The sequence below is a fragment of the Neolamprologus multifasciatus genome, chromosome 7, assembly GCF_963576455.1.
Source record: "Neolamprologus multifasciatus chromosome 7, fNeoMul1.2, whole genome shotgun sequence".
In the NCBI taxonomy this organism is placed as follows: domain Eukaryota; kingdom Metazoa; phylum Chordata; class Actinopteri; order Cichliformes; family Cichlidae; genus Neolamprologus; species Neolamprologus multifasciatus.
The window spans coordinates 62,830,074-62,844,435 of record NC_140445.1 but is presented as its reverse complement, the minus strand read 5'-3'; the positions used below and the strand labels follow the sequence as shown (position 1 = coordinate 62,844,435).

At 38.9% G+C, this 14,362-nt stretch overlaps 1 protein-coding gene across 1 annotated transcript in view; it reads right to left on the bottom strand.

Moving 5' to 3' along the window:
* Nucleotides 1-1,131: 1,131 nt before the first annotated feature.
* Nucleotides 1,132-14,362, bottom strand: part of slc41a2a (solute carrier family 41 member 2a) — a 46,299-nt gene continuing 33,068 nt past the window's right edge. Inside the window, exons 6-11 of the mRNA XM_085166576.1 lie at nt 13,704-13,850; nt 13,336-13,483; nt 13,038-13,117; nt 5,686-5,817; nt 5,458-5,606; nt 1,132-5,368 (exon numbers count right to left, since the gene is read on the bottom strand). Of these exons, the coding sequence (XP_085022702.1) occupies nt 5,192-5,368; nt 5,458-5,606; nt 5,686-5,817; nt 13,038-13,117; nt 13,336-13,483; nt 13,704-13,850 (833 nt within the window). The 3' untranslated portion in view covers nt 1,132-5,191. The remainder of the gene's footprint in view (nt 5,369-5,457; nt 5,607-5,685; nt 5,818-13,037; nt 13,118-13,335; nt 13,484-13,703; nt 13,851-14,362) is intronic.

The window sequence follows — 14,362 nt, the reverse complement described above, 5'->3', positions numbered from 1 at the left end:
CCACGTTTAAACTGGATGGATATGAAACATGCAGAGGAAGAACCCCTCCCTCTACCCCAGTGGTTCCCAAACTTTTTTCGCTGGGCCCCCCTTGTTTTACAAAAAGAATGTCCCCCCCCCCCCCCCCCCGCGTGCGCGCGCACACACACACATCCTCCAACCGCACACACCCATATTTTGCTCCATTGCGGTTTATTTCACACCTCAAACATTTAGTAAACAATTAAGCAAATACAAGTAATCTGCAATAAATTACAGGTAGTAAGAAAATAAACTACTAACTCTTTTACGCTACGTCCACACGTACACGGCTATTTTTGAAAACGCAGTTTTCTTCCACGTAAACGGCGTTTGGAATCACGGAAAACTGAGATTTTTTAAAACAATTTTTTTGCGTTTACGTGTGGACGAGGAATACAGAGTTTGTCACGCAACGTCAAAGGTATGTGCCTTTTTCACATCACGCTGTGCGCCACGTTATTGTTTACATGAGATGAATTGCAGAATGGCAGATAGAGACAAAATACTGTTAATCTGACTATCTGCAGGTTTTACACGCTTACATAAACACGCAGTTACTGTCCCTCCATTTACAAAGGCAGAGGCGTCACGGTGTGATTATTTTACGTGTAGTTGTTTTTTTTTCCTGTGTAATAATATTCACCATTGCTATCAATACATTTTTCAAAAAATGCCTCTCTGTGCAAAATAGGTTTAAAAACATAAACAGCTGTGGGATCCTGTTTGTCCGGGATTTGAACCGGGGGAACAAATCGTGGCAGGATCAGCCTGATGTTATTTATATCCCACTGTAACTTTACTGTATAAAGTATAGTATAGTATGTATATCTATCAAAGGGAAAACCAATCCTGCAGGGAGACCTACCTCGGCACTTCTGCAGGTGAAACCAAAGGGAAGATTTGCTTCACCATATTTTCTAGTCTTTGGCTTAGAATGAAGCTGGTTTGGAAACATATTCAGCGATGCTTCATCTCCTGCTTCGCGTTTCTGTAGGTGCCCGTGCTAGCAGTGTCCAAGCGTTTTGTTCCCCCCCCCCCCTCCTTTTCATCCTGCGCCCCCCCTGCCATGGCTCTGCCCCCCCCCCCCCCCCAGGGGGCGGGCCCCACACTTTGGGAATAAGCTGGTTGTCAGTTTGATTTGTAACAGAATTTGGGAGGGCTGCAGTTTGAATGAAGAAACTGTGTTTTCCTCTTCCTTTGGAGACATTGTCATATGCTTAAATGCATGTAGAAATATATGTTATGACCCATTTGCTTCCATAGTTTGTTATAACCTCAAAATGAATACTGTACCTCCCACACACACACACACACCTATAAAATGCAGAACTATATCTTTCCATATCATAAATCTGTAGCCAAACCAGAGGTGGGGGAAATAGTGCCTTTGTCTTACTTAAAATTTAAAAGATTTATATTGCCCTGAACTCTCAAGATAATGATAAAAAAAAATCATTTTAATGTGGTTATTCATGCCTTAATTAGAAATAAAGGGTTAAATAAATTGAAGCCACATCCAGAATAAAAAAAAAAGTGATGATAAAGGAACACAGAACCCACTGTGGGATAACCTATGATGTAAATGCTCTGTATATTATCCAAAACACTAAGTGAAAATAATATTATATACAGCATCCTTTATATTTCTTGATAGACTGAATTTATTTTCCCAGATCCTGTTATTTCGTAAAGTGACGTTTTAGGCTACATGTTGAAAACTTAACAGGCGGGGCCTCGATAACTATTTTTGTTCTGCTGTGCAGACGAGACATAATGAAGTTCCTCTTGAAAACACTCCTTGCATCCACTACTGATGTGGTGAACAGTTCTAAGTAATGTGTTTCCCTTAGAAAATAAAGTATAGAAATAGCAACACAGGAAATAAAAAAAGCATGGCTGTAGGAACTGTTGCATAAGAGAATAACAGAAGAGCAAAATTTGGAGGATATGACTTAACTTTGCAGTAATATAAATCTTATGAAGGAAATATATACTCAAAAGTTCATGTGTTTGCAATAGTACAAGATCAAACCATGATATAATATCTTAGTTTGATCTAAATTTAACAGGCTTAGTTTATTTCTACTGTATATCTTAAAGGCTAAGATGGCTATGTGGGATGACCAACAAGTGTTTTGTGCTTTAAGATACTAGAAATCTAAAATCTACATTCAGAGAATAAAAGAAAACCTTTAGGTTGATTTCTTACTATAAAAAGTAATAATTGTGACATTTTAGTTCTTTTGTGGATAGAGGAACAGTAAAAGCTGCATCCACTGAGCTCTGACATCAAGTAGACTGTTGTTGGGTTCATTTGTGCTGGTAAGGCAAATAATAATGGAAGGAAAAGGTTTGCAGGTTTGTGAGACATTCATAGCTTGAGAGGTGTGTGTGATTTGTTTTTATGTTTTAAAAATTTCTCATGAACATATTTTTTTTGCCGTAAAATATTATTATGGAAGCTTGTCTTTGTAATCTTGTGCTTACTATCATTAATCATCATGTCTCAATTTAATGCCATAATTTCTTCATTCTTCTGAGCACATAATAGCTGTGTGCAGCTGTCATAGATAACATACTCGGAAGCAAGCAGGAAACAATGACAGGAACGTTTTATTTTGTGACTGCAGAGTCATCAAAGGTCAAATTATACTTTTCTGAGAGACAAATTTGATGTCAGTGCATACCAGACCCACGAGATCTTGGTTTAAAGGCGCCTTCATACTGTGCAGTTTCAGCAGTTTGTTGCGATCATGTGTGACATGATGCCACAATGTGTGACTTGGTGAATTAAATTTTGGCGAGAAGTCAAGATTAATGTATAAAGATTGTATAATGATAACACAGACTCACGTAAGTATGATAGTGATCACAGCTGCAGAGCACATCATACAAATGTCTGTGAAGGTTCTCAGTCATCCAGGTCATCGTAGTCAAAGGAGCTTGCAAAGAAAAGCGTCTGGACTTCTTTAAGTTTTGAGTTCCCTCCCCAGACGCCTTAACGCCCACTCACATCCTGGGCCGTCTGACCTCAGGAATTCGCATGATAAGATGGGGCCAGGATGGGGGGCGGGGCTCTGGCTCTCTACATCCTCTAGCAGACCATTACATGGGGAAACCATTTGAATACAAGCGCGCCGATCCACACAGGTGTGCACACGGGTGTTCACTGTTCGTAGACTTAAATCACACCTTTCTTGGTTGCTACTTCAAAGCACATTGTGCGCTGTCTGTCCTGCGTGCTGCACAACAACATTCAATATTTAGTATTTACTGCTGTTTACACTTAGATAGATTAATGCGATGGTGTTGTGTTTAGTATGTTGCTTTGGTTTGGGTTTTTTTGCTTGTTTTCTCGTCTTTTTCTCTCAACAGGTGATCCAGGAGATATTTTTTTCCCCCCTTTCTCACTGTCCCTCTCCCCTTCTGTTTTTCTTTTCCTTCCTCTTTCTTTCTCCCTTTCCTATCCCTCACTCATGTCTGTCCCGTCTGTAACAAGTGAAAATAAAATAAAATAAATAATAAAAACAAAGGTCGATCAAATGGACCGATACGGCAATGCCATGATGATCCATTTGGCAAAATAAATCCATTGGGTATCCTTGTTGGTCTTCAGACAACAATTCTGACGGCTAAAGAACCAAATGGGACAGGCAAAAAATAAAATAAAATAAGATGGGGCCAGGTTTCACAATGAGCTCACCTGAAACTCTGGCTGATTGGGACCCAAACCCAGTTTCACACCTTGGCTCAGGCGATTAGAGGATCATCAGGGGGTCCCTTTGTCCCTCTGTGGGGGGAAACTCCCACTAGGTTTATATCTGGGACTCTCCACCATTTGACCTTAGAACTGAAGAAGCTTCTCGGATGAAGGTGAAACATCTTCAAGTAACTTAAAGAAGTCCAGACGCTTTTCTTTGCAAGCTCCTTTGACATCATACAAATAAGGCTTTTGGTGCAACAGCTCAACTAGATTTTATTCTTTTTTTGAAATCCCAAATGTTTTTCTTTCCCACACTTTACTTAAATTTGTTACATTTAAGTTTGCTTTGTTTTTGAGTTTCTTGGGGTTTTTTTTTGCACAAATAAGGGAACCGATTGATCCATGCTCGTTTTATTCTCCAGTCAGTTAGTCAGCTGACATAAGTCACTTTAAAAATCACAATAGTGAAATTGTTGTTAAATGTTAAATTTCTTTCTTTTTTTAACAGTGTGCTTTGAACCCGACTTTGTCCAAGAAATTTAAAAGCATGCCATTTTTGAACATCACACATTTGACTTCAATCTTTAGGTGAGCAATCCAGACTCAGAGGCAAAACTGTGGAGGGACTTTTCCCAGATATGGTCCCAAATTTCATAACTTTTGCACATACAGTTCTTGGGGCTGCTGTGAACTCTACTGGTAGACAAAGAAAGATTAAGAAGAATTTGTTTAACACTCAGTAGCTTCATTACTAGAGCCCCCAGATAGGTTTACAGCTGCTACATAGTACGTTATTGTGTTGTTACTAAGCTGGACTGTTCTGCCTTTTCTGTGTTCATTCATCAGCCTTTCTATTATCTCAAAACTATCTGAAACGGAAAGACAAGAGACACAGTAGCTGGTTTCTACCACTTAATGTACTTTTTCAGACATAGCAAAGTTACAATGTAGAAGAGCTACACTGAATACAAATTTGCAACATTATAAAAAAGATTTAAAATGCAATACATCTGAATAGGGCTCCACATAATGTTTCATTGCACTTTCATTTCTGTACTAAGAGAAATTACAGGGGGGAAAAAATCTCAGTCAAATTTCAGGTATTTAGAAACCATATTGTGACAACACACATACACACACACACAAAGTGAAGCACAAGATGAAAAAAATTGCACTCTCGCTGTCATGGTTTGTCATGTTTTCGTGACGTCCTGACTTTGTAAGTACACAATGGTTTGCAGTGGATTAGACAGACACAAAGATGTGAAATGTGCAAAAATTAAGAGTACTTGTATGTGTCCTGTAGGTGTGTTTCTTGTGTTTTAAATAAACACCTTAAGGCAGAAAACTGTGTTACTTGTTCATGAAGGTGAAGGCACATTTGTGTGTTGCAAATCTTCAGCATTACTTGCATTTTGCCTTTTAAAATCATAAGCACTATAAGGGTTTTGTTTTCTCATTTTGAATCTACACACTGCCTGTATCACCAATGCACCACAGCATGAGAAAAACAATTGAAAGTAGAGCAGTCCCTAGAAGATCTCCAAGGGCTGTGAGGTAAGGTATTGAGTAACTGTCGGGGTCTTTACCCCTCCTCCACAAACAGTGAACCAAACAGTCAGCCATGCAGAGCAGAATTAACACCTAAAAAACAAAGAATGAGACATAAGATCACAGCAGACTAGGTTGCTCTATGCAAAGAGAAATAGCCTGTCAGTGCACATTTGACTTACCTGAATCAAAGACGCAGACAAGAAGGCGATGGTGAAGAGAGGACTTGGCAAAGTGTGGCCTCCTTTGATCAGGTGAACAGCATGTAAGAAGATCAGCTGACCAGGGATCACCAGGAGAAGCAGAATCTTAGCAGATCGGTGGTTTGCTCCTGCCCAACAGAAGGTGAACGTCAGATTGTGTTGGCAAACTGTGTTTATTATGTAAATTGTTTCAAATTTGATTTTTACCTGAACCAAAGAATGTGTGCCAAGGGTTGGAACAGCTCTGTCGACCCTCAGGCAACTGCCCCGGTGAGTATTTCAAATGCAGATGAGTTGAAATACGACTAGATTGTATGGAAACGAGATTTCCTCCAACACCTCACGAGAAAAGAAAAGGAGCATTTAAGCCAGCTTTTGTGCAAGTAAAGAATAAAGAATATGAACAAAAAAGGAAGACATTCAACTGGTGACCAACCTAACCTATATATATATATTGTCAGAATATATATATTTTCTTACTCAGTTGTATATAGCATTTGTATTCTATTTTATTCTATTGTATATATTATTCTATTTCATTCTATTGTATAAAGTATTTTATTTTATTGCATTGCATTGCAGTGTTTTCTAATTTCTGTTAAGGGTTCAATATTGAGGAGAGATACAGGAGGTAATCAACTTTCAAAATAACAACATTGATCACAACACTGTGACACTGTAATCAGGAAGCGTCTCCACGGCAGATGCTTCCTGTCAACCTTCCAACTTTCGCTTCTCGTCTGGAACACCAGACCCACATCCTGCAAGAAACTGTTCCCCTTTTTGCAGAGACAATTTTGCAGTTGCAAGCAAACATGATTAACCTCTCACCTATAAATGAGTCTATCTACTGTGTGTGTGTGTGGGTGTGTACGTGTGTGTGTGTCAGCATGAAATGCACTCAGTTTCACCTCTCACCTCACCAGCTGAACCTTGTAACCTTTTCCACCAGACAGAAGGCCAGCACATGCACAACTGAAACTATATGTGTAATATATCGAATAAATGTTTTAATCAAATGAAGGCCCCTACTTCAAAGCTTAATAAAAAGGATATATATGACTAAAAGATAACAATGAATAACCTGGTTATTCAAATAGCATCCTCCCCACAGCTCCTTAAGGTAACTTTCACAAGCACGCTCAGCAAAAGCCTGCACTTCCTGTCTACTTTGGCATAGAGTGTACTCAGAGTTAGGCCTTTCTTTTACGACCCAACAGAATCAGCACATACACATAGTACTTGCCGATACAGAGTACAAAAAATGATACTTCTACCACACACACACACACACACACACACACAAATACAATTAATTGGAAGACAGGTTTTATTATATTCCCTGCCGATAAAAAATAAAATCTTAATAAAAATGACCACAAAAAAATTTCAAGTGAAAAATAAGCACTTCTGCTAAATTATTGCAGAGTCTCCACATTGTAATTTAACAAAATATCACTGAACTATTGGCACTGTCTCGAGCTTTCAGAATAATAAATAAACACTTCTATTTGGAATAAAATAAATACAAATTAGGTTTGCGAATAAAATAAACTTTTAAATTATTGCAGAGTGTCTATATTGTAAACAAACAAACAAAATAATTATTATTAAATAAATAATAAATAAAATAATAATTGGCTCCCTAGTGGCCAATCTAAAAAACTACAACAGAAATGACAAGCCACCCTCTGATTAATGAAATAAGTTGGTATCGGTTCATGGTATCGGTTAACTTTTACGAGTATGAGTACACACACATTTTACAGTATCGGCCCCGATACCTGATACCAGTATCGGTATCGGTGCATCCCTACATACACATTTAACATTATAACAAGCATTCAAAAGCAATTAAGATTATTGATTTAACTCAACAGTTTAACGTGGTTATAACTGCACCTGTAATAAAGGCTAATTGGGTACCGATAGGTTTAAACATCTGAATACAATATCAATACTGTAAACTGTATGATTAATGCAATGGTAATGATGACGATTATGAACCATAGCAGTAAAATATTTCTCTAATCTCCACATTTCTGCTACATAACGTTGCACATTTGCTGTAACAAACAAATTTCCCACCTGTGGGACTAATAAAGGTCATCTTATCTTATCTTATCTTAGCTTAGCTTAGCTTAGCTTAGCTTATATTGTGTGCTGTGACAAAACAAGGGAAACTGTATCACAATTAGCATGAGAGTCAAAAACTTTGTTTCCAAGAATTGTACTGTCCCAAAATCAGACTTCTGGTCATGTTTCAGAGCTACAAATACCATAAAATGTGACACATTAGCATTTGCACCATAAGCTTCCTAAGAGAAAAAACAAAATGCTACTTTGCTGAAGGGAAAGTGGGAAGTAAAAATCCTCATTAATATTTTGACTAGTGTTTCATTTAATGAGAAATATTATGTGTGAAAAGTACCATAATTATTTAGAATAGAATAGAATAGAATAGCCTTTATTGTCATTGTACAAAGTACAACGAAATTGGAGTGCCACTCCCTTGGTGCAAAAAGCAAAATAAATATAAATGTAAAATATAAAAAGTACAATAAAACAACTGTAGTGCTCAGACAATAAATAAGTACAATATATACAGGATAGCAGCATAATATAATTATAGTATGAATAGCAGCATAGTATAGTGACAATGGCAAGTATGGTTAAGCAGGTTTAATTGTTTTGTGCTTATTTACTACGGTGATAGCTCTGGGAAAGAAGCTATCCCTGAATCTGTTTGTCCTGGTTTTATGTGACCTGTACCGTCGGCCTGACGGTAATAGTTCAAACAGTTGATTACTGGGGTGAGAGTAGTCCTTAATGATATTGCCAGCTCTGCTGAGGTATCGGGAGTTCGCAATGGCCTCCAGGCTGGGCAGAGGGCAGCCAGTGATCTTCTGGGCTGTGTTGATGACCCTCTGCAGTCCATTCCTGTCTGCAACTGAGCACCCTGCATACCACGTTGTTATGCCGTACGTTAGGATGCTCTCTATGGTGGCTCTATAGAATGTCACCAGCAGCCTCTCCTCCAGGTTGTTCCTCCTGAGCACTCTCAAAAAATGGAGACGCTGCTGGGCCTTTTTTACCAACGCCGTGGTATTTGCAGTCCAGGAGAGATCAACAGAGATCTGCACGCCCAGAAACCTCATGGAGTGTACCCTCTCCACACAGTTCCCGTGAATGTAGAGTGGGGCCGGGTCTGCTCTGCCCTTCCTGAAGTCCAAAATAAGTTCTTTAGATTTCGTGGTGTTCAGTTGGAGGTTGTTAACTGAACACCACTCAGTCAGTCTGTTAACCTCATCTCTGTAGTCCGACTCATCCCCCCTTGAGATGAGTCCAACCACTGTGGTGTCATCCGCGAACTTTATGATGGTGTTTGAGAGATGGGTAGGGGAGCAGTCGGATGTGTAGAGCGTAAACAAGAGGGGACTCAGAACACATCCTTGTGGAGACCCGGTACTGAGTGTGATGGTGCTGGACAGGTGGGGGCCGAGTCTGACAGACTGTGGTCTATTTGTCAGGAAGTCCTTGATCCAGAGACAGATGGAGGTGGAGAGTCCCAGGTTAGACAGTTTCTCGACCAGGATCTCCGGGATGATGTGATTGAATGCTGAGCTGAAGTCCAGGAAGAGCATTCTCACATAGTTTCCTCGGTGCTCCAGGTGACTCAGCGCAGTGTGGAGCGCTATGGTGATGGCGTCCTTGGTGGATCGATTTGTCCTATAGGCAAATTGGTGGGGGTCCAGAGTGGAAGGCAGACCGGCCCTGATGTGCTGACAGACCAGTCTCTCAAAGCACTTCATCACTACAGGCGTAAGTGCAACAGGCCTGTAGTCATTTGGGCTGTCCACAGCCGTCTTCTTAGCGATGGGGATGATGATTGAGGTTTTGAGGCAGGGTGGGACGGTGTTTAATGACAAGGAAAAGGAAAATTTACTCCACTATTTTCAGTTAATGTGTGTATTAAAATACACGTGTACAACTCAATTTGACCAAAGGAGCGTTAACTTGTCAAAAAAATTCTAAAACACTGGAATATCACATATATGGTACTAATAGATGATTTATTTTACATCGCATGTATTTGTCTCACAACACAGAATGTTTTGAGAACTTTTTGAGCTGGAGTGATCAGTATCTATCTAAGACGAAGACTCTGTGTGGGTGTTGTATTTAGACTCCACATGCAGCTTGGGAAATGGATTGTACCCACGCTGCTCAAGGCCTTTTCATGGCAGAAGGATGGGCTGAATGGTTGCAATACACAAGGCCATGTGGCCTCATAAAAGATTTATCAGAGAAAGAGCCACAATGGAGATACATACATGCACCACTGAAGGAACAATGGGCTGGGAGCTCAGTTCCTTCATCATAATTATGCAAATTATCATGACCATTGATCAACAACCACTGATCTATGGCCATGAGTACCATTCACAGAGAGTTGGGGAATGGCTGCAATCACAGCATGTAAGATGGTGACAGATGTACCCTTAGGCCCTCTCCTCGATTCAGAGATGGTCTTTCCCTTTTCACGTGAATGGCCTCCTTGACTCGGCGCTCCTCCATGTCCAGGATGTTACATCCTCATCATTGAAAGAGTGTCCACTGGCCTGTAGGTGTAAATAGACTGCAGAGTCCTGGCCTGACGAGGTAGCTCTTCTGTTTTGTGCCATCCGCTTCGCCAGAGGTTGTTTTATTTCTCTGATATATAAATCCTGGCAATCCTCCTGGCACTTAACAGCGCACACTATGCTCCTTTGTTTGTGTCAGTGGACCTGATCCTGATCGTGTTTTGGGTTTTAAAAGCCACAGAGACACGTATTTACTTACCTGGATGATTGAGAATGCATCGGGATGTAAAGTATCAGATTTTCTGAACATCTGTCAGGGCAAGGAAATCACAGATTGGGCAACCTTGGTAGAAGCCGTGGAGCTGCTGATGTTGCTGGTCCGTATATAGATTTTGTTCAAGTCAGATTGGTACAGTTTATTGGCCCAGGAGTTCCTTTTGTTTATTTTCTCAACACATTATTGAAATTGTATTTCAGTAAATTATTTTCATGATTAAATTAGCATTTTTTTTAATTCAGTTTAGAGAATACAGGACTGCTGTCTAATCTCACGTATACCAGAAGTGGCCATAAAAAGATTTCAATCTTCCATTAAGTTAAGCCCCTTATCTACAAGTAGAACACTGCACTGTGCTTCATCATAAATACTTATGAATAAGATAAAAAATTAATAAACTTCATGGCAATGGAAATACAAGTGTTTTCTAATAGTGTTCCCTAAATCTATGGAGGAGCAAACAAAACTTAAAAGAAAGAAACAAATGAATAAACAAAGAAGCAAAGAAATATGAAAGGAATCAGGGTGATTATGCATGTAAAAGTGGAAAAGCCCTCGCACAGAATTCTAAAGAACTTCACACATTTTTGGTGTCAAAGACTTGTTGCCTACAACAAGTAAGGACTATGCATATTCATGTATTCATGTTTTGAAAAGCAAATTGCTTTTAAGATAAAAGATCCCAGTTGTAGGATTGACTATGCAAATTACAGCTAAAGGAAAGAAGTCTTCCCCAGATCGCTCTCTGATTATCAGATTCTAATCCAGGTCGTCACACTTTCAGATCTTTAACAGGCCTTAAAGTGTGGCGACAAGATAAAGTCCCAGCTGTGAGTGTGGAGTCCTTTTGAAATTTAACAGTCAGAGCATTTGTGTAGACAGTGATGTGTGTTCGCAAGATAGTTTCATCACTGGGACCTGAGTAAACCCTAGGTTTTTGCATCTTTTTTAAATGCTACTTTTATCCATTGCGATTGGTTGATAGAGTTTATTTTAAAAAAAATGTTGTTGTGTCTTTCAATAATGACATATAAAGTATCTTAATCTTAATCTTAGAGGGAATGGCTGTAAACTGGTCATGTGAGACATGGTTTACACAACATTTTATAGATCTTGATCATTTTGTTTAAAAGTGCAAGTTGCAGTGCAGTTTAAACATTTGGATCCCTTTGCAGGATTTGACTTAACCAATAGCTCAAGCCAAGAGCTTTGGTTAAATTCCAGGTCACGTTGTTAATTGTCTAGACTAAACCTACAGTTGTAGTTGGAAGTTTACATACATTCATTGGGGGTCTTTCAACTCTCTTTTTCCAGGGTGGTATGATTTTACACAATACATCTGTAACGTATTTAAAAACAAGAATTAGGTGCACAGGTTTGAACTTATTTTGGATTTTCCCTAATCCAGCAGTCCCCAACCCCTGGGGACCACTTTATCATTTTTTATCGTTATTTTGTAATTGTTTTTATCGTTAACTTGGTTTCCCTGGGTCTTTTCCCATGTGGTATGAATACATCTCTTTTTTTGGTACCGATACTGGTTTTATTTGTATTTTTTTTTGTATTAGTGCGCGACACCTTAAAGGCCAGTCCGTGAAAATATGGTCAGACATAGACCGGCCTGTGGCGCAACTTTACTTTACTTATTTGCCATTGTAAAAATGTATTTTAGTGACTCTATCAACTAATGTAAAGGGATTAAAGTGGCCTTTTAACAAGACACAAAAATAGTAACAAAAACAACTATAAAAACTAGCAATTAAAAAAAACTACATACAAACAAAAGGAAAAATGCCGTACAAAGAACGGGAATATATGCAAACATTGGCTTGTTGCTATCTATCAGCAATACAGAACCACAAATGATTCTCATATTACTGGTCATATTATTTTACAAGCAGAAATATAATACTTCTTTCACTGGAAGAGGTTTGAGTTCCAGGTAATGCAAATATATACGCAAACATCCTCATGCAAAGACATGCATGGGCGAACAAGCACAAAACTGTCCTCGGAGAGTAAAAGGAACACTGCTGAAGAATATACAGCAATGCATATTAACTTATCTATCTTGGCTGACATTTTAACTTCCTCGTAATAAATTTTTAGGGCCTGGCTTCAGCTCACTAAATCACCTGTCAAGCAAATTTTGACACAACGCTGTGGTGGTCCAGCTTTTCAGATCCAATTAATATCAAATCACTCATAAAGATCTTTTGGAAAAGAATAGAAATCTTAGAACAGAGTTTATTAAACATTGTCATATGAACAGCAGAACAGTACATTTTACAGCCAAAATAACACATAGAACGCAAGCAAAGCAAACTAAAGCGAAGCAACCCTGGGGTGTGTAGCCTTAAAGCACATCTGGCAAAGACATACAAAAGGACAGACAGGAAAAAGGCAGCAGTCTGGGGTATATCGACCTTCCTCTTATATAGGATCAGCGTTGGGTACCCTTTCATCCTTTGTTCTTTCTTTTCATCTTCAACTTATGATACAAAACTTTATGACCCTACCTCATTATTTCTCGAGAACCGGTCTTACAGCAGGATTATTTTTTTCACATGTTTGCTAAGAATAGAAATTATGATTATGCGAGCATTACCAAATTATGTACAAAATGTAGAATTGTCCATACGTTACATCAATATGCTGTTATGATCTCAAATACAAGAACACAAATAAAGAGAACTCACCATTTATGACAGGGGCATAAACTATAATCCCTGCCAAGTTTGGATCTAATACAGTCTTGTCCAGAATAACTCCTCCAATACTAGAAGAAAGACAATCAAAATAATACCAGTAAGAGGTATGTGAGGGTATTCATAATATTTTTCTATTATCTTTTTCTAACATAAAGCAAACGAGTTAATGGTATCAAAAGATCAAATTGTTATTATATAAATTATACAAATTTGTTTGCTTTATTTAAAAATTCACACTAGAGAACACCATCAGGAAATCTGAACATGTGAAAGCAGCAGAGAGTACCTGCTGATGAGCATTGCTATAATGATGGGTTCCCAGCCTGTGTGCAGCAAGATTTCACTGGCTGGATGTTTGGATGAGGCAGCCACCCAGGCGGGAATCAGGCATAAAAACGATAGATTTACCAGATACAACACATATGGATAAAGTTCTGTCAAAAAGAAAAAAAGAGATTATTATGCCTTTTATTTTCTATCAGGATTTAGTTGAAAAAGTAAAGGCTGTGATCTTTGTGGACTTGGGTGAACTGGTGTCATCTGTTGGCCAAAAGTAAAAAATACATGACTTCTGGCACTTGCACCAAATATACAGCATTACTCTTCACTGTTTGTACATTCAAACCAGACCATGTTATTGCCCTTATCTCTCACCTATAAAGGAGTAGAACCACTGACTGAAGCATGCCAACAAGGCAAGAGTGATGAGATCTCCAAAGCTGGCTGCTATCGGTGTGGCCACATTGTCAGGGTTGATTCCTATCCGCTTGGAGCCAATGATCACTCCCACCATAACGATACCTTGAAGAAGTTAAAGACAAGCTAAAAGTGTTCAGTGTTCATTCTGCTTGAGCCTTTGACCTTAAAAGGTTTTCATTCAAATATTTCAGCTTTAATAAAGGGCCAGAGTTCATTCAGTTGTAACCAAAAACACATTTTAATGGGGAAAATTAGGAAAAATGTTATCATTTTGGAGTATTCAGGTCACTGCTAGAACACTACGCCCAATAAATAATAGTAGTAATTGAATTATTTTAGACATCAGTAGCTGTGAATATGTACTGTGTGCATTGTAGCTACAGAGCAATAAAGATGCTATGAAATGATGTCTGTGAAGGTCCTCAGTAATCCAAGTCGTCATAGTCTACGGAGCTTGGAAAAGCGTCACCTCTCATCCGAGAAGCTTCTTTAGTTCTAAGAGCAATTGGTGGAGAGTCCTAGATTTTTAAGCCCTATTGGGAATGTTAATAAGAGGGTCGTGGACCCCCTATTGATCCCCTGCCTAATCACACGAGCCAAGGTGTTGTGAGATC